The following is a 21,164-nucleotide window of genomic DNA, read 5'->3' as shown; positions in this document are numbered from 1 at the left end:
TAGGTTAATTTTACCAGTGAGAGATAGATTATATTAAAAAAAACCTGAAAATCACATAGTCAAAATGATATATATTTATTTGCATTGTGCACAGAGAAATAAGTATTTGATCACCTACCAACCATTAAGAGTTCAGCCTCCTCCAGACCAGTTACACGCTCCAAATCAACTTGGTGCCTGCATTAAAGACAGCTGTCTTACATGGTCACCTGTATAAAAGACTCCTGTCCACAGACTCAATTAATCAGTCTGACTCTAACCTCTACAACATGGGCAAGACCAAAGAGCTTTCTAAGGATGTCAGGGACAAGATCATAGACCTGCACAAGGCTGGAATGGGCTACAAAACCATAAGTAAGACGCTGGGTGAGAAGGAGACAACTGTTGGTGCAATAGTAAGAAAATGGAAGACATACAAAATGACTGTCAATCGACATCGATCTGGGGTATCCTTGATCCTGAGGAAGGTGAGAGCTCAGCCGAAAACTACACGGGGGGAACTTGTTAATGATCTCAAGGCAGCTGGGACCACAGTCACCAAGAAAACCATTGGTAACACATTACACCGTAATGGATTAAAATCCTGCGGTGCCCGCAAGGTCCCCCTGCTCAAGAAGGCACATGTACAGGCCCGTCTGAAGTTTGCAAATGAACATCTGGATGATTCTGAGAGTGATTGGGAGAAGGTGCTGTGGTCAGATGAGACTAAAATTGAGCTCTTTGGCATTAACTCAACTCGCCGTGTTTGGAGGAAGAGAAATGCTGCCTATGACCCAAAGAACACCGTCCCCACTGTCAAGCATGGAGGTGGAAACATTATGTTTTGGGGGTGTTTCTCTGCTAAGGGCACAGGACTACTTCACCGCATCAATGGGAGAATGGATGGAGCCATGTACTGTCAAATCCTGAGTGACAACCTCCTTCCCTCCACCAGGACATTAAAAATGGCTCGTGGCTGGGTCTTCCAGCACGACAATTACCCGAAACATACAGCCAAGGCAACAAAGGAGTGGCTCAAAAAGAAGCACATTAAGGTCATGTATTGGCCTAGCCAGTCTCCAGACCTTAATCCCATCGAAAACTTATGGAGGGAGCTGAAGATCCGAGTTGCCAAGCGACAGCCTCGAAATCTTAATGATTTACAGATGATCTGCAAAGAGGAGTGGGCCAAAATTCCATCTAACATGTGTGCAAACCTCATCATCAACTACTAAAAATGTCTGACTGCTGTGTGTGCCAACAAGGGTTTTGCCACCAAGTATTAAGTCTTGTTTGCCAAAGGGATCAAATACTTATTTCTCTGTGCACAATGCAAATAAATATATATAATTTTGACAATGTGATTTTTTTTTATTTTTTTTATATAATCTATCTCTCACTGGTAAAATTAACCTAGCCTAAAAATTCTAGACTGTTCATGTCTTTGACAGTGGGCAAACTTACAAAATCAGCAAGGGATCAAATACTTATTTCCTCCACTGTATATATATATATATATATATATATATATATATATATATATATATATATATATATAATTATAATATAAAGTTTTTAAATGTGTACATAACCTTGTGGCACTATATACAAGGGGGAGGGCTGTGAGGCACTATATACAAGGGGGAGCGCTGTGAGGCACTATATACAAGGGGGAGTGCTGTGAGGCACTATATACAAGGGGGAGCGCTGTGTGGCACTATATACAAGGGGGAGCGCTGTGTGGCACTATATACAAGGGGGAGCGCTGTGTGGCACTATATACAAGGGGGAGCGCTGTGTGGCACTATATACAAAGGGGGGCTGTGTAGTGCTATCCACAGTGGTATGTGTGTGGCGCTCTTTATAGGGGGGGGGCTTTTTGGTGCTATTTACAAGAGGGGGAGGGCTGTGTGGAGCTCTCTACAGGGGGGCTGTATGGCACTATCTATAGGGGGCTGTGTGTAACGCTCTCTACGGGGGGGATGTGTGATATATAGAGGGGGCTGTGTATGGCGATATCTATGGGGGTGTGTAATATCTACAGGGGCTGTGTGTGGCACTATGTACAGGGGGCTGTGTGTATGTGGTGTTTTACAGTGTGTGGTATTATTATATTCAGGCGCGCAGTGTTTGGTGCTATTATATTTAAGGGTACAGTATGTGGCACCATGATAACTTTATTTTCGTTTATAGGTGTGGAAATGTTGGAAAAGTGAGGAGACGTCTGAGTGGCAAATTCTGCAGAAATGAGTCATGGTCGGGAGAAGTCGTCATGAGCGCTGGACCGGATGGAGAAGAAAAGAGGAAAAAAACTACTAGAATCTGAGACGTCGTCACCTGTGAGTCACTAGATTTATAGAGAATCTGTCACCTCTCCTGACATGTTTATTGTAGGAAATCCTTGTATTTCACAAAAAGTCTTTCTGCAGTCCAGGACTGATAGACAATTTCCCTTGTCAGGAGGTTGTGTCCCTGCACAGTGTGATACTGTCAGTATGTAGGGACACCGCGCTGTGACAAGGGAAATCGTAACACTGTTAATGCTTGCCCAAAAAGGTAGTGTTAAAAATAGTTACGGCGCGGCAGGGCGGTGGTGAGGAAGGGAGGCCCAAGTTTGGGTAACAGCCCAGGGCCCATGGTCTACTTAATCCGCCACTGACCACAGTGTTCGTATAATAGAGCCAAACACAGTGCCTATATAATAGAGCCAACCACAGTGCCCATATAATAGGGCCAACTACAGTGTTCGTATAATAGAGCCAAACACAGTGCCTATATAATAGAGCCAACCACAGTGTCCTTATAATAGAGCCAACCACAGTGCTCATATAAAAGAGCCAACCACAGTGTCCGTATAATAGAGCCAACTACAGTGCCCATACAATAGAGCCAACCACAGTGTCCTTATAATAGAGCCAACTACAGTGCCTATATAATAGAGCCATCCACAGTGCCCACATAATAGCCAACCACAGTATACATATAATAGAGCCATTTACAGTGTCCTTATAATAGAGCCAACTACAGTGCCTATATAATAGAGCCATCCACAGTGCCCATATAATAGAGCCAACCAGTGTCCTTATAATAGAGCCAACTACAGTGCCTATATAATAGAGCCATCCACCGTGCCCATATAATAGCACCAACAACAGTATCCATATAATAAAGCCAACCACAGTGCCCATTTAATAGTGTTAACCACAGGACCCATATAATAGAGCCAACCACAGTGCCCATATTATAGTGCCAACAACAGTGGCCATTTACAGTGCCCATATAATGGAGTCAAACACTGTACCCATATGACAGAGCCACTTCACTGGTCTAGGACAGTAAAGGATCACTGTTCAGCTACCTGTTTACTCCCTGCACTGATCATATGAGTGCAGGGAGGGGATAGAGAGGACCGAGGAGCTGTAACTGAGTAGCCACACAGTTCTATCTATGATCGGGTAGAGCTATTCAGTAGCGCTCTCAGATCATTAAGAGGATATTTCAGGAAATCTGCTTCTGATCTGCCCGGCCATCCTGCCGCACAGCTTAGATGGAACAGTGTGCAGCTCTGGAGTACACTGTTCAGCCATAACATTAAAGCCAGTGACAGGTAAAGTGAATAACATTGATTATCTGGTTACAAAAGCGTCTGAAAAGGGGGGGGGGGATATATTAGGCAGCAAGTGATATAGTCAGTTCTTGAAGTTGATGTGTTGGAAGAGAAAAAATGGACAAGTGTAAGGATCTGAGCGACTGTGACAAGGGCAAAATTGTGATTGTCTAGCTGAGACTGGGTCATAGTATCTCCAAAATGGCAGATCTTGTGGGGTGTTCCTGGTATGCGGTGGTTACTACCTACTAAAAGTGGTCAAAGGAAGCACAACCGGTGAACTTTCAACAGAATCATGGGCACCCAAAGCTCAATAATGCGAATGGGGAGTAAAAGCTAGCCTTTCGGGTCTGATCTGACAGAAGAGATACTGTAAAACAAGTTGCTGAAAAGTTACTGCTGGCTATAATAGAAAGGTGTCAGAACACGCAGAGCATCGCAACTTGCTATATATGGGGCTGTGAAGCTTTAGACCGGTCAGAGTGTTGACCACTGTATACTGTTGAAAACGCCTACAATGAAGGAAAGCGGCCTGGTCTGATGAATCACATTTTCTTTTACATCATGTGGATGGCCGGGTGCGTCGCTTACCTGGCAAAGAGATGGCATCAGAATTCAATATTGGTAGAAGCCAGCGGAGGCAGTGTGATGCTCTGGGCAATGTTCTTCTGAGAAACTTTGGCTTCAGGCATTCATGTGGATGTTACTCTGACATGTACCACTTACTAAACAAGTACACTCCTCCATGGTAATGGAATTCCCTAATGGCAGTGGCCTTTTTCAGCAGGACAATGCCCCTTTCACACTGCAAAAAAAATGTTCAGTCATAGTATAAGCAACATGACAAAGAGTTCAAGGTGTTGACATTTCTCCAAATTCCCCAGATCTCAATCCGATCGATCATCTGTGGGATGTGCTGGAAAAACAAGTCCGATCCATGGGGGCCTCGCCCCACAACTTACAGGACTTAAAGGATGTGCTAACGTCTTGGGGCCAGATATCACAGGAACCTTTACAGGTCTTGTGGACTCCATGCCTCGACGGGTCAGAGCTTTTTTGGCAGCACGAGGGCACCCAACACAATATTAGGCCGGTGGTTTTAACGTTATGGCTGATCGGTGTATAACACAGGCTGTAACAGGATCGGTATAAGAAAAGTAATGTCAACTATTCGCAGAGTGACTTATGTAGACTACATGTAAATATAAACCTTAAAATGGTGTTCAGATGTGGACACACACACGTCAGGACTAAGATGCAGTGTTGTTATGTACTGACATGTTGGATCATGACTGTGGCACTAAGATCTGCTCCAGTTTTTCGTTAGTCTCCAGAAACTTCTGAAGATCAGGAGAAGAGTGAATCAATTATAAGACTTTATAAATAACACACTAGGCTCTTTCTTATGATCACAAATGGTTGGGGTACCCTCAATTTTCCTGCACTGATGTCCTGGTTTTGCCACATAAAGAGGGTAAGCCCATTGCCAGTGTAATGACGGGGTAGGGAGACAGACAGGTGAGCCCTAATCTACCCGCCACTCAGTCCCTGCCTACTTGCACTGCCCGTCCTAGGCGACGGCGTACAACTGGGCGACGGTCCCTACGCTCAATAAGTGCACGAAAGACCAACAGACAAGGGTACACAGAAGCTAAGGGAAATGGGGCAGTTGCCCACGGCAACACCGTGAGCAACAAGAGTAGTGAACGAGCCGAGTCAAACGCAGAGCAGGAGAGTAGTCAGTAAAGCCAGGGTCAATTTGAAGCAGAGGACAATAGAACAAGCAGGAGCAGCAGAGCCAGGAAACAGCGCAGAATCACAGGCAAAGGAGGAGCAGGAAATGAAGGTATAAATAGACAGAGGGCGGGAGCTATCTCCGTCTGGCCAGGCTGTGATAGGTTCTCCCACTCCTCAGCCTCCCAGCCTGAGTGGTAGCAGATCGAGTCACTCTAACAGACCTAGACACAGATGCAGGCTGATTAATCACGGGCGTCGACAAAGAAGCTGTGTCAGGCAAATCCATTATAGTACCCCCCCCCCTTTTATGAGGGGCCACTGGACCCTTCCTAGGTGGACCTGGCTTGTTGGGCAACCGAAGATGGAACTTCCAGAGCAATAACCCGGCGTGAACATCCCGGGCGGGTACCCAAGTCCTCTCTTCAGGCCGTAACCTCTCCAATGGACCAGGTACTGGAGGGAGTCCTGGACCATCCTGCTGTCCACAATCTTGGCCACCTCGAATTCCACCCCTTCAGGAGTGAGAACAGGGACCGGAGGTTTCCTCGAGGTAGCCAAGGACGGGGAGCATCTTTTCAGGAGGGAGGCATGGAACACATTGTGTAACTGAAAGGACGGGGGTAACTCCAGCCGGAAGGAGACAGGGTTAAGGACCTCAATGATCTTGTACGGCCCTATATACTGGGAGCAAATTTTTTGCACGGGACTTTAAGGCGCAAATTTTTTGAGGACAGCCACACCAGATCCCCGACCACAAACAAGGGGTTAGTAGAACGTCTCTTATCTGCCTGAGTCTTTTGGATGCTCTGGGACGCCTCAAGGTTCTTCTGAACCTGGGCCCAGACTGTGCACAGTTCCCGATGAGCGACATCTACCTCGGGATTGTTGGAACCACCAGGTGAAACGGAGGAGAACCGTGGATTAAACCAAAAATTACAGAAAAGGGAGAGACCCCCGACGAGTTACTGACCCGGTTATTAAGGGAAAATACGGCGAGGGGAATGAAGGAGACCCAATCATATTGACAGTCAGAGATAAAACACCTTAAATATTGTTCTAGAGACTGATTAGTCCTCTCAGTTTGGCCATTAGTTTCAGGATGGAAGGCCGAGGAGAAGGACAGATCAATCTCCAACTTCTTACAGAAAGCTCTCCAAAACAATGAAACAAATTGTACCCCTCTGTCAGAAACAATATTGACAGGGACCCCATGGAGATGCAGGATGTGTTTGACAAACAAGGTAGCTAACGTCTTAGCATTGGGTAGTTTCTTGAGGGGCACAAAGTGGGACATCTTGCTGAAGCGGTCTACTACAACCCACACCACCGACTTGCCTTGGGATGGAGGCAGATCGGTGATAAAATCCATGGAGATATGGGTCCAAGGTCTCTGGGGAATGGGCAAAGAACAAAGTAAGCCCGCTGGTCGGGACCTGGGAGTCTTGGACCTAGCACAAGTTTCACAATCAGCGACGCAGGACTTAACGTCTTTAAGCAACCCAGGCCACCAATAGGTTCTAGAAATGAGGTGTTTGGTACCCAGGATGCCTGGATGGCAAGATAGTGCAGAGTCATGATTCTCCCTGAGTACCCTTAGCCGGAATTGCAGGGGAACAAACAGCTTGTTCTCAGGAAGGTTCTCGGGAGCTGAACCTTTATCAGCCGCAATTTCGGAGGCTAAGTCAGAATCAACAGAGGATCTGATTATACCTGGGGGCAAAACACAAGCAGGATCCTCCTCAGGAGGAGGGCTAGCCATGAAGCTACGCGACAGTGCATCAGCCTTAATATTTTTAGACCCAGCCCTATAGGTAACCAAAAAGTTGAATCTGGTAAAAAATAACGCCCATCGAGCTTGTCTCGGGTTTAGCCTCCGGGCAGATTCTAGGAAAACCAGATTCTTGTGGTCGGTAAGGACCGTTACCTGGTGCCTAGCCCCCTCCAGGAAGTGGCGCCACTCTTCAAATGCCCATTTAATGGCTAAGAGTTCGCGGTTGCCAACATCATAGTTACTCTCAGTGGGGGAGAACTTCCTGGAGAAGTAGGCACAGGGACGGAGATCCCACCTCGGACGCGTCAACCTCCACGATGAATGGCTCCATTTGGTTAGGCTGAATCAGCACTGGGGCAGAGACAAAGCACCTCTTAAGGACCTCCAGGGGCCAGTGGAGGAGATCAGCACCCTTGCGAGTAAGGTCAGTAAGAGGCTTAGTGATGACCGAGAAGTTAGCAATAAATCTCCTGTAATAATTAGCAAACCTCAGGAAGCACTGTAAAGCCTTCAGGGAGGCAGGTTGGACCCATTCAGCCACAGCCTGAACCTTGGCAGGGTCCATGCGGAATTCGTTAGGAGTGAGGATTTGACCCAAAAATGGTATCTCCTGCACCCCAAACACACATTTTTCAGTTTTAGCAAAGAGTTTGTTTTCCCTAAGGGCCTGGAGCACCTTCCTGACATGCTCAATGTGGGAGGACCAGTCCTTGGAAAACACAAGTATATCATCAAGGTACACTACAAGAAATACCCCCAGGTAGTCTCTTAAAACCTCATTTATGAAATTCTGTAAGACCGCGGGAGAATTACACAACCCAAAGGGCATGACGAGGGATTCGAAATGACCTTCGGGCTTGTTAAACGCAGTCTTCCACTCATCCCCTTCCCTGATTCGGATAAGGTTATAAGCCCCCCCGAAGATCAAACTTAGAGAACCATTGGGCCCCCTGAACCTGATTGAAGAAATCAGGAATAAAAGGAAGGGGATATTGGTTCCTTACAGTGACCTTATTCAAGTTCCGGTAATCGATGCATGGCCTAAGACCAACATCCTTCTTCCCTACGAAGAAGAAGCCAGCACCTACCGGAGAAGTAGAAGGGCGGATGTAACCCTTGGCCAGGCTTTCCTGGATATATTCTCTCATGGCTTCACGTTCAGGACAAGAGAGATTAAATATCCTACCTTTTGTAATGACAGGGATAGGGAAACAGACAAGTGAGCCCTAATCTACCCGCCACTCAGTCCCTGCCTACTTGCAACGACCCGCCCTAGGCGACGGGGTACAACTGGGCGACGGTCCCTACACTTAGTAAGTGCACGACAGACAACCAGACAAGGAAACACAGAACAAAGGGAAACGCGGCAGTTGCCCTTGGCAACACCGTGAGCAACAAGAGTAGTAAACGAGCCGAGTCAAACCAGGAGAGTATGAGGTGCCAAACGCAGAGCAGGAGAGTAGTGAACAAGCCGAGTCAAACCAGGAGAGTACGAGGTACCAAACGCAGAGCAGAAGAGTAGTCAGTAAGCCAGGGTCAATACGAAGCAGGGACAAGTAGTTCAAGAAGCTGCAGCAGGGCCAGGAAACCAACAGAGAAGAATCACAAGCAAGGAGGAACAGGAAAGGCAGGTATAAATAGACAGAGGGCGGAAGCTAGCTCCATCTGGCCAGGCTGTGATAGGCTCTCCCACTCCTAAGCCTGCCATCCTGAGTGGTGGAAGATGGAGTCAGTCTCACAGACATAGAAGCAGGTGCAGACCGATTACCTATGGGCGTGGATACAGAAGCTGTGCCTGGCAGATCCTTAACAGTACCCCCCCTTTTATGAGGGGCCACCGGACCCTTTCTAGATGGACCTGGTTTATTGGGGAAACGAAGGTGGAACCTCCTGACCAATACCCCAGCGTGAACATCCCGGGCGGGTACCCAAGTCCTCTCCTCAGGCCCGTATCCTCTCCAATGGTCCAGGTACTGGAGGGAGCCTTGGACCATCTTGCTGTCCACAATCTTGGCCACCTCAAATTCTACCCCCTCAGGGGTGAGAACGGGGACAGGAGGTTTCCTCGAGGGAGCCAAGGACGGGGAGCAGCGTTTAAGGAGGGAGGCATGAAACACGTTGTGTACTCGAAAAGATGGGGGCAACTCCAGTCGGAAGGAGACAGGATTGAGGACTTCAATGACCTTGTACGGCCCTATAAACCGGGGAGCAAACTTCTTGGACGGGACTTTAAGGCGCAAGTTCTTTGACGATAGCCACACCAGATCCCTGGCCATAAACAAGTGGTTAGCAGAACGTCTTCTATCTGCCTGAGTTTTTTGTATGCTCTGAGACGCCTCTAGGTTCTTCTGAACCTGGGCCCAGACTGTGCACAGTTCCCGATGAACGACCTCTACCTCGGGATTGTTGGAACTACCAGGTGAAACGGAGGAGAACCGTGGATTAAACCCAAAATTACAGAAAAAGGGGGAGACCCCTGACGAGTTACTGACCCGGTTATTAAGGGAAAATTCGGCGAGGGGAATGAATGAGACCCAATCATATTGACAGTCAGAGATAAAACACCTTAAATATTGTTCTAGAGACTGATTAGTCCTCTCGGTTTGGCCATTAGTTTCAGGATGGAAGGCAGAGGAGAAGGACAGATCAATCTCCAACTTTTTACAGAAGGCTCTCCAAAACAAAGAAACAAATTGTACCCCTCTGTCAGAAACAATATTGACAGGGACCCCATGGAGACGCAGGATGTGTTTGACAAACAAGGTAGCTAACGTCTTAGCATTGGGTAGTTTTTTGAGGGGCACAAAGTGGCACATGTTACTGAAGCGGTCTACTACAACCCACACCACCGACTTGCCTTGAGATGGAGGCAAATCGGTGATAAAATCCATGGAGATATGAGTCCAAGATCTCTGGGGAATGGGCAAAGAACGTAGTAAGCCCGCTGGTCGGGACCTGGGAGTCTTGGACCTAGCACAAACCTCACAAGCGGCGACGTAGGCCTTAACGTCTTTATTCAACCCAGGCCATCAATTTTCGGGGTGGGTGGGGACACGGGTTCTATTGCCTTTTTAGGCATGGGACCTATTTCCTTGCCCTCCCTGAGATACTGTATAATTTAATTTATGCATAAGGCTATATAAAAAGTGAGAAATTAGCTATATGGTTAGAATAGACTCATGGGGGAATTTTTATTGTTTCCCTACGGGTCAGTAATAAATACACAATCTGTAGCAAATTTATTATCAGATATTACGCTGTCCCATGCTATTAGTATCGGACCCAATTGACTATCTGAACTACTTTGAAGACATACCACTGATCCTCCACCATTGTGTTAAATATAATATCTTATAGATATAGATTGATAATAAAATGATTTATCTATTTGTTCTGAATAAAACGTATAAAAAAAAATTTTTTTTTCAAATCAAATATAAGTTACAATTAAATGTACTGTGTAAAGATGATTGTATATAATCTATACATATATAAAATAAATCCTCTTGACACTTGCAATCGAGGAACCAATAAAGAATGTTGGGACACTATAAATACAATGTCTTTGGCTACACTTGCTAAACGGCTCTGAGGAAATCCCGTTCAGGGATGAAACGCGTCAGCTGACCTAATCAAGCTGGGCAGGTAGTGACGTCTAAACCTGGCCCTGCAAATCCCTGACTAAATTTGGAGACATCATATGGAAGGGGATACCATGTGAATTGGAATTCACCTTACTGCCGGAATATGCTCTTGCCCTCCCGGACCTTGTGCCTCTTGGTGTACGGTGTGGAATAAGTGGATACACAGAAGAAAATAAAAAGTAATCTGACGTTGCGGTGGAGCTTTAAGGGTGTTGAGAAACATATGACCATACAGCTTGGAACTTACCTTTGGAAAGCCTTTTCGTTCCGCCCGTGAACTGACTGCTCCCGCACATGGATCACAGATGCTCACCGGAAAATTAGAGGTAAAAGCGCAAGTTACCATATAAAATCTTGGAAAATTGGTCGCTTTTGAATAAAAAGGAACGAGTGGGATATATTCAGACCTTTGGGTCTATTTAATAGACTGCCTACTACTATTGATCCCCTTCAAAATCCAAGGTCGTATTAAATAGGAGGGAAGAGTAAAACAACATAAAAAATCTGCCGTTAAATCAGCTTATGTGTTATGGGATGGCCAATCTCCCAGGACGGGAATTACACTATATAGGAGATTCTTACCGAAAAAAATATTTCTATCTGTTATAAATGTGAATGGTGGCCACCTTGAGGATAAAAAATACATTTTGTTAAAAAACGCAAGTGTGAACATAACCCAGCGATTGTTCCAAATGAATTGTCTGTCCCTATGCTTAGGGAGAACATATGTATATTTATCATATAAGTGATTTAATTAATATATGAAGGTGTATTAGATCACATGTTATCCTTTCTTGGTCAGGAGATTTTTTAAAAAAAAAATTTGTATGTATATATTTATATATCCGAAAATATTCGGAGGTTTAAATAAAAATAATTTCTTACAAATTTGTATTTACCTGAGAGTGCTTTGATATATTTCTGGATTTTGTTCTTTTTTGTTTTGTATATCCTTTTCAGAAATGGCACCGTGCTATATGTATATTACATTTTTGGGTATGTTTATTGGGTATGGTTTAGCCATAACCAGTTTCTTTTTTATATAAAGAACGTAGTAAGCCCGCTGGTCGGGACCTGGGAGTCTTGGACCTAGCACAAACCTCATAAGCGGCGACGTAGGCCTTAACGTCTTTAGGCAACCCAGGCCACCAATAGTTTCTGGCAATAAGGTGCTTGGTACCCAGGATGCCTGGATGAACAGATAGTGCGGAGTCATGATTTTCCCTAAGTACCCTTAGCCGGAATTGCAGGGGAACAAACAGCTTGTTCTCAGGAAAGTTCCCGGGAGCTGAACCTTGATCAGCAGCAATTTCAGAGACTAAATAATCAGAATCAATAGAGGAAATGATTATACCTGGAGGCAAAATACAAGCAGGACCTTCCTCCGAAGGAGGGCTGGCCATGAAGCTACGCGACAGTGCATCAGCCTTAATATTTTTAGACCCAGCCCTATAGGTAACCAAAAAATTGAATCTGGTAAACAATAACGCCCATTGAGCTTGTCTCGGGTTTAGCCTCCGGGCCGATTCTAGGAAAACCAGATTCTTGTGGTCAGTAAGGACTGTTACCTGGTGCCTAGCCCCCTCCAGGAAGTGGCGCCACTCTTCAAATGCCCATTTAATGGCTAAGAGTTCGCGGTTGCCAATATCATAGTTACTCTCAGTGGGCGAAAACTTCCTGGAGAAGTAGGCACAGGGACGGAGATGGGTGAGGGACCTGGTACCCTGGGACAAGACAGCCCCCACTCCCACCTCAGACGCGTCAACCTCCACGATAAATGGCTCCATTTGGTTGGGCTGAACCAACACCGGGGCCGAGATAAAGCACTTCTTAAGGGCCTCAAAAGCCTGGACAGCCTCAGGAGGCCAGTGGAGGAGATCAGCACCCTTGCGAGTGAGGTCCGTAAGAGGCTTAGTGATGACCGAGAAGTTAGCAATAAATCTCCTGTAATAATTAGCGAACCCCAAGAAGCACTGTAATGCCTTCAGGGAGGCAGGTTGGACCCATTCCGCCACAGCCTGGACCTTGGCGGGGTCCATGCGGAATTCATGAGGAGTGAGGATTTGACCCAAAAATGGTATCTCCTGCACCCCAAACACACATTTTTCGGTCTTCGCAAACAGTTTGTTTTCCCGAAGGACCTGGAGCACCTTCCTGACATGCTCAATGTGGGAAGACCAGTCCTTGGAAAACACAAGTATGTCATCAAGGTACACTACAAGAAATACCCCCAGGTTATCTCTTAAATCTCATTTATGAAATTCTGGAAGACCGCGGGAGCATTACACAACCCAAAGGGCATGACGAGGTATTCGAAATGACCTTCGGGCGTGTTAAACACAGTCTTCCACTCATCCCCCTCTTTGATGCGGATAAGGTTATACGCCCCCCGTAGATCAAACTTAGAGAACCATTGGGCCCCCTGAACCTGATTAAAGAGATCAGGAATCAAAGGAAGGGTATACTGGTTCCTTACAGTGACCTTATTCAAGTTACTGTAGTCAATGCATGGCCTAAGACCACCATCCTTCTTCCCTACGTAGAAGAAGCCAGCACCTACCGGAGAAGTAGAGGGGCGAATGTAACCCTTGGCCAGGCATTCCTGGATATACTCTCTCATGGCTTCACGTTCGGGACAAGAGAGATTAAATATCCTACCCTTAGGGAGCTTAGCTCCTGGTACCAAATCGATAGCGCAATCGTATTCTCTATGAGGAGGTAACACTTCGGAGGCCTCCTTAGAGAAAACATCAGCGAAGTCCTGAACAAACTCAGGTAGCGTGTTCACCTCCTCAGTGGGAGAAATAGAATTAACAGAAAAACATGACGTCAAGCATTCATTACCCCATTTGGTAAGATCCCCAGTAGTCCAGTCAAACGTGGGATTATGCAACTGCAACCAGGGAAGGCCTAAAACCAAATCGGACGATAATCCCTGCATCAACAGTACAGAGCACTGCTCCAAATGCATGGAGCCAACAAGGAGTTCAAAAACAGGGGTATGCTGAGTAAAATAACCATTAGCAAGAGGAGTGGAGTCGATACCCACTACCGGGACAGGTTTAGGCAAATCAATCAAAGGCATAGCTAGAGACATAGCAAATTCCACAGACATGATATTAGCAGACGACCCTGAATCCACGAAGGTACTGCCGGTAGCAGACCTACCACCAAAAGAGACCTGAAAGGGAAGCAAGATTTTATTACGTTTCATATTTACGGGAAATACCTGTGCGCCCAAGTGACCTCCCCGATGATCACTTAGGCACGGAAGTTTTCCGGCTGCTTATTCTTACGCCTAGGACAGGTGTTCACTTGATGCTTGTCATCCCCACAATAGAAGCAGAGACCATTCTTCCTGCGGAACTCTCTACGTTGTTGAGGGGACACGGAGGCCCCGAGTTGCATAGGTACCTCCGAGTCTTCCGTGGAAGAACAAAGCAACGGAACCTCGGGAGGCATCATGGGGGAGTCAGAGGAGAAAACACATAAACGTTCACGTTGTCATTCCCTGAGACGTCGGTCAAGTCGTACCGCTAAAGCCATAACCTGGTCTAGGGAGTCAGAAGAGGGATAGCTAACTAGCAGGTCTTTCAGGGCGTTCGACAGACCCAACCTAAACTGGCACCTTAAGGCAGGGTCATTCCACCCAGAAGCTACGCACCACTTCCTAAAGTCAGAGCAATAATCCTCAACAGGTCTCTTACCCTAACGTAAGGTCACCAGCTGACTCTCGGCAAAGGCAGTCCTGTCAGTCTCGTCATAAATGAGTCCGAGAGCAGAAAAGATCAACGGAGGAAAGTTCAGGGGCGTCAGGAGCCAAGGAGAAGGCCCATTCTTGGGCCCTTCCTGGAGCCGGGACATAATTATACCCACCCGCTGGCTCTCAGAACCTGAGGAGTGGGGCTTTAAACGAAAATAGAGCCTGCAACTCTCCCGAAAGGAGAGAAAAGTCTTCCGGTCCCCTAAGAACCGGTCAGGCAACTTGAGGTGGGATTCAAGAGGTGAGGTGAGGGGCACTACCATGGTAGCATCAGGCTGGTTGACCCTCTGAGCCAGGGCCTGGACCTGTAGGGAGAGACCCTGCATTTGCTGAACCAGGGTCTCAAGGGGGTCCATAGTGGTGTGAGGGACCAGGGTAGAGTAGGTATATGGGCTTGTGATTATGTAATGACAGGGATAGGGAAACAGACAAGTGAGCCCTAATCTACCCGCCACTCAGTCCCTGCCTACTTGCAATGACCCGCCCTAGGCGACGGGGTACAACTGGGCGACGGTCCCTACACTCAGTAAGTGCACGACAGACAACCAGACAAGGAAACACAGAACAAAGGGAAACGGGGCAGTTGCCCACGGCAACACCGTGAGCAAGAAGAGTAGTAAACGAGCCGAGTCAAACTAGGAGAGTACGAGGTGCCAAACGCAGAGCAGGAGAGTAGTGAACAAGCCGAGTCAAACCAGTAGTGTACGAGGTACCAAACGCAGAGCAGAAGAGTAGTCAGTAAGCCAGGGTCAATACGAAGCAGGGACAAGTAGTTCAAGAAGCTGCAGCAGGGCCAGGAAACCAACAGAGAAGAATCACAAGCAAGGAGGAACAGGAAAGGCAGGTATAAATAGACAGAGGGCGGGAGCTAGCTCCGTCTGGCCAGGCTGTGATAGGCTCTCCCACTCCTAAGAGTGCCATCCTGAGTGGTGGAAGATGGAGTCAGTCTCACAGACATAGAAGCAGGTGCAGACTGATTACCTATGGGCGTGGATACAGAAGCTGTGCCTGGCAGATCCTTAACACCTTTAGGGAGTTTAGCTCCTGGTACCAAATCGATTGCGCAATCGTACTCTCTATGAGGAGGTAACACTTCGGAGGTTTTTTTTTAGAAAAAACATCAGCGAAGTCCTGAATAAACTCAGGTAGAGTGCTCACCTCCTCAGCGAGAGAAACCAAATTAATAGAAAAACAGGAAGTCATGCATTCATTACCCCATTTAGTAAGATCCCCAGTATTCCAGTTAAACGTGGGATTATGCCTCTGCAACCAAGCAAGGCCTAAACCAAATCGGACGATAATCCCTGAATCACCAACACAGAACACTGCTCCAAATGCATGGAGCCAACCATGAGTTCAAATACAGGGGTATGCTGTATAAAATAACCATTAGCAAGTGGAGTGGAGTCGATACCCACTACCGGGACAGGTTTAGGCAAATCAATTAAAGGCATAGCTAGAGACATAGCAAATTCCACAGACATAATATTAGCAGAAGACCCTGAGTCCACGAAGGCACTTCCGGAAGCAGACCTACCACCAAAAGAGACCTGAAAGGGAAGCAAGATTTTATTAGGCTTCATATTTACGGGAAATACCTGTGCGCCCAAGCGACCTCCCTGATGGTCACTTAGGCGCGGAAGTTTTCTGGCTGCTTATTCTTACGCCTAGGACAGTCGTTCACTTGATGCTTGTCACCCCCACAGTAGAAGCAGAGACCATTCTTCCTGCGGAACGCTCTATGTTGTTGGGGAGACACGGAGGCCCCGAGTTGCATAGGTTCATCCGAGTTTTCCGTGGAAGAACGAAGCAACGGAACCTCTGGAGCCATCATAGGGGAGTCAGAGGAAAAGGCACAAAAACGTTCGAGTCGTCGTTCCCTGAGACGTCGGTCAAGACGTACCGCTAAAGCCATAACCTGATCTAGAGTCCGAAGAGGGATAACTAACTAACAGGTCTTTCAGGGCGTTCGACAGACCCAATCTAAACTGACACCTCAGGGCAGGGTCATTCCACCGAGAAGCTACACACCACTTCCTAAAGTCAGAACAGTACTCCTCAACGGGTCTCTTACCCTGACGTAAGGTCACCAGCTGACTCTCGGCAAAGGCAGTCTTGTCAGTCTCGTCATAGATGAGCCCAAGAGCGGAAAAAAAAATTCAACATACGAAAGTTCAGGGGCGTCAGGAGCCAAGGAGAAGGCCCACTCCTGGGGGCCGTCCTGGAGTCGGGACATAATTATACCCACTCCCTGGTTCTAAGACCCTGAGGAGTGGGGCCTTAAACGGAAATAGAGCCTACAGCTCTCCCGAAAGGAGAAAAAAGTCTTCCGGTCCCCTGAGAACCGGTCAGGCAACTTGAGGTGGGGTTCTAGAGGTGAGGTGGGGGGGCACTACCAGGCTAGCATCACGCTGGTTGCACCTCTGAGCCAGATCTTGGACCTGTAGGGAAGGACCCTGCATTTGCTGAGCCATGGCCTCAAGGGGGTCCATAGTGTGTCAGGGACCAGGGTAGAAAAGGTATTTGGGCCTGTGATTATGTAATGACGGTGTAGGGAGACAGACAGGTGAGCCCTAATCTACCCGCCACTCAGTCCCTGCCTACTTGCACGGCCCGTCCTAGATGACGGCGTACAACTGGGCAACGGTCCCTACGCTCAATAAGTGCACGACAGACCAACAGACAAGGGTACACAGAAGCTAAGGGAAATGGGGCAGTTGCCCACGGCAACACCGTGAGCAACAAGAGTAGTGAACGAGCCGAGTCAAACCAGGAGTGTACGAGGTACCAAACGCAGAGCAGGAGAGTAGTCAGTAAAAGCCAGGGTCAATTTGAAGCAGAGGACAATAGAACAAGCAGGAGCAGCAGAGCCAGGAAACAGGACAGAATCACAGGCATAGGAGGAGCAGGAAATGAAGGTATAAATAGACAGAGGGTGGGAGCTAGCTCCGTCTGGCCAGGCTGTGATAGGTTCTCCCAGTCCTCAGCCTCCCAGCCTGAGTGGTAGCAGATCAAGTCACTCTAACAGACCTAGGCACAGATGCAGGCTGATTAATCACGGGCGTCGACAAAGAAGCTGTGTCAGGCAAATCTATTACAGCCAGGCTGTATAAAGAATGACAAAGGCCGCCGGGGCTAGCCAGGTTCTACTTCCCAATCCTAATGGCAGCTTAAGGCACTGGGCAGAGGACGTACTTGGTAGGAGAGGGGCACCAACCCTCTGGTTTACTGGACGACGCAGGTTTGTTGTGTTTGCAGTAGAATTCAATTACTGACCACAACTTGATAAAAAATATAAACAAGTTTATTACAAAACACAGTGGCTTGACAAATTACAAAGCGGTACGAGGGGATGTACACTGCACGGGTCTATATACAGGAGGGACTACAACACAACAGTATTAGATCAGTCCATGTTCACTTTCTACACACTATGTGTATATGTATATATATATATATATATATATATATATATATATATATATATATATATATATATATATATATATATATGGCTTTGTAATACCTTATTGTATGTACTAGTCAGATAATCCGAGTGCCAGTATCGACTATATTGACTGTGGCTTCATCCCGGAATGGCGGCTGAGAGACTGTGGACTGCGCTCTTCTATCTACGCAGCATATCAAGAGAAAACATGTTCACTTTATTCTGCGGGTCAATACGGTTACGGCGATACCAAATTTATATAGGTTTTTATGTTTTACTACTTTTACAAAGAAAAAAACTATTTGTTAAAAAAATTTTTGGTCTGTGTCGCCATATTCTGAGAGCCATAACTTTTTTATTTTTTACGTCGACTGAGCGGTGTTAGGGCTGATTTTTTGTGGGACGAGCTGTATTTTTTATTCGTACCATGTCAGGGTACATGTGATTTTTTGATTACTTTTTATTCCATTTTGTGGGAAATGAGGTGACAAAAAAACTGTGATTCTGGCGGTATATATATATATATATATATATATATATATATATATATATATATGTGTATATATACAGTATATGTTAAAAAAACAAAATGTTATTTTGCTTTTTCTTATTAGTCCTCCTAGGGGACTTGATCCAGCGATCATTGGATTGCCTGCATGACATAATGTAATACTAATGTATTGCCAAGACATACAAAGATGGCAGACCTAGGGACCTTCATAAGGCCCCAAGACTGCCATGACGACCATCTGCACCCAGCGATCGCAATGCGGGGGGTCGACGGAACGTCAGAAGGGGCTGCCCCCCTCTTTCTAACAGCTTAGATGTCACGGTTGCAATTAACCACGACATCTAAGGGGTTAAACAAGAGGGATCCTGCCAGTTACATTGTAACATACAGCCAACACGCTCATTCTATGGAGGAGGCTGAGCCTGTGAGCCCGCTCCATACTCCGCCACCCGTCCCCCGCCATGTATATCACAGTGGATCGCAGAACTGGAAAGGTTTGTGAAAGGTTTTCCTACTTTCATCTAATGGGACCTCCTCCAATAGACGGACCAAAAATACAGCTGTGTGAATACACCCATGGAGCGATAGAATAGTGTTATAAAACTGACATGTACGGGTGGAGACAAGGCCAGCATCAGCACCCGACGAACCCAGGCAAGTGCCCGGGCCCACTGCTCTTGAGGGGGCCCACTCGGCCGCGGGTGCTTCACTAGAGGGGGTGTGTGGCACTATCTATAAGGGTGTGTGTGGCACTATCTACAAGGGTGTGTGTGGCACTATCTACAGGGGGCAGTGTGTGGCACTGTCTGCAGGGGACTATGTGGCACTATCTACAGTGGGATTTGTGGCACTATCTACAGATGGTACTTTGGAACTATCTGTAGAGTGCACTGTGGCAATATCTACACAGGGCTCTGTATATATGAGGGCACAAACTAGGGGCCTATCTTCTATATGGGGACATAAAGGGTCCCTAACTTTTACATGGGGTTACAAACCTGGGGGCCTAACTTCTATATGTGGGCATTAATAGGGCCTAACTTCTATATGGGGGCATAAACAGGGCCTAACTTCTATAAGAGGGCATAAACAGGGCTCAACTTCTCTATGGGGGCACAAACTGCCGTTTTCTGATGTTTTACTGCCAGAGTTAGTTCCCCCGCAAAGGGGCCCACTAAGTCTGTGCCACCCAAGGACCCACATATACTGGAGCCGGCCCTGGGTGGAGACTGTAAAAATACCCAGTCATCCCATCTCAATAATGCCCTTCCTTCCCACACACCTATAGGATTCTCCCATAATAATTTTCAACCCGCAATTACTAAATCTTTTCAATCTTGGGTCGAGCTTAGTTGTCACAGGACTGTGTGCATAAAAAAATAACACCATTGTGATGAACGGGATCTAGCATGAAAGGGTGGAACCTGCAATCTTTATCCTGCCATGGAAAAATAGGCGTCATGGAGATAACAGCCGTGAGGTGATACAATCTAGAAACTAGACTGTCACAGCAACGGGAGCACATAATGGTCCAGAAGACAAAACACTGTTTAAGGCCTCATGCACACGGCCGTGCCTATAATCACGGCCCACGGTTGCGGGCATGGCAATTCCGAAGATTTTTTACGGTCGTGTGCATGGGGCCTAATGCAGAGTTCTAATTTCTGACTTGAGTTTTCCTTTAAGGAGAGATGTCCATTGCGTCACAGAATAGTGTTATAATATGTACAACCTGGGGAGTAGATATAGGGGGTACAGAGGTAGCAGTCACACCCGGGCCCTGGTGCCTTAGGAGGTCCAAAGGCCACCCTGCTAGAAAGCAGTATTATAAATGTTACATTGTAGGTGAGGGCCCTGGTCCAGATTTAGCATTGGGGTCCAGGAGTTTCAAGTGACGCCACATAAGCCCATAAACCATGCGTGGTCCACAGCTTTTCTAGTGTAATTCTATACAGCCTTCAGTCCTTCTATCCAGGATGCAATCTTCCCAGTATGTCACCTCTTCCATGACACATCAGCATTGGGAGTAGATATGAGTCGGTAACTGGGCACAGATGCTGTTCTGGTAAATGTTTGGAGATGGTGGAGGACTTTCCTTCCCCGAGTCGGACATAAGTAGATAAGCATACTTCAGGGGCTGGCGTGGAGGAATGGAACGTGTCCTGGGGGATAAGAGTCCATTACATGTCTCTAAAACTGTGTACTCGAAGCTGGATCCTGGACTCTGCTTCCCTTCTTCTGAGTTTAGTGAGTCCTCTCTCAGAATGGTTAGACTGCCCGGTTTTTCCTTTGTAGGATAGCTCTTACTCTCCTCCACAGGTAGGACCTCCTCATTGGTCATCTCCCTCACATCTTCCTCGGGTCTTTCCTCGCTACTGGAGGTATTCTCATGACTAGGAGGCTCTATTGGACTCAGGAGCTCCATTTGGCCATTTATTTGTCTCTGAGTTACCATCAATGCTGGGAAATTGGGCAAAAAAGTATCATCTATGGTCACGTAACTGTCCTTGGGCGGCAGTTGTGCAGAAGACGGAGGTGAGGGCATCCCATTAGGAAGTTCTGATAGGACTTCCAGTGTAGAGATGGGGCCTTCATAAAATATATTTCTAGAGATCCACATAAGGTAAGCGTCCGTCTGATCTAACCACAGCTGGTAAATATAATAAAATATAAAATTAGCAATACAGGTATAAAACGATCTTCT

General features: G+C 46.8%; 1 protein-coding gene across 4 annotated transcripts in view; it reads right to left on the bottom strand.

Moving 5' to 3' along the window:
- Positions 1 to 17,783: 17,783 nt before the first annotated feature.
- Positions 17,784 to 21,164, bottom strand: part of EPOR (erythropoietin receptor) — a 67,310-nt gene continuing 63,929 nt past the window's right edge. For all 4 annotated transcript variants that reach the window (XM_075859071.1, XM_075859069.1, XM_075859070.1 and 1 more), the window contains one exon: positions 17,784 to 21,110. In XM_075859071.1, coding sequence (XP_075715186.1) covers positions 20,475 to 21,110 — 636 coding nt within the window. In that variant the 3' untranslated portion in view covers positions 17,784 to 20,474. The remainder of the gene's footprint in view (positions 21,111 to 21,164) is intronic.

The sequence above is a fragment of the Rhinoderma darwinii genome, chromosome 3, assembly GCF_050947455.1.
Source record: "Rhinoderma darwinii isolate aRhiDar2 chromosome 3, aRhiDar2.hap1, whole genome shotgun sequence".
Classification (NCBI taxonomy): domain Eukaryota; kingdom Metazoa; phylum Chordata; class Amphibia; order Anura; family Rhinodermatidae; genus Rhinoderma; species Rhinoderma darwinii.
This window is presented reverse-complemented; position numbering and strand designations above follow the sequence as displayed.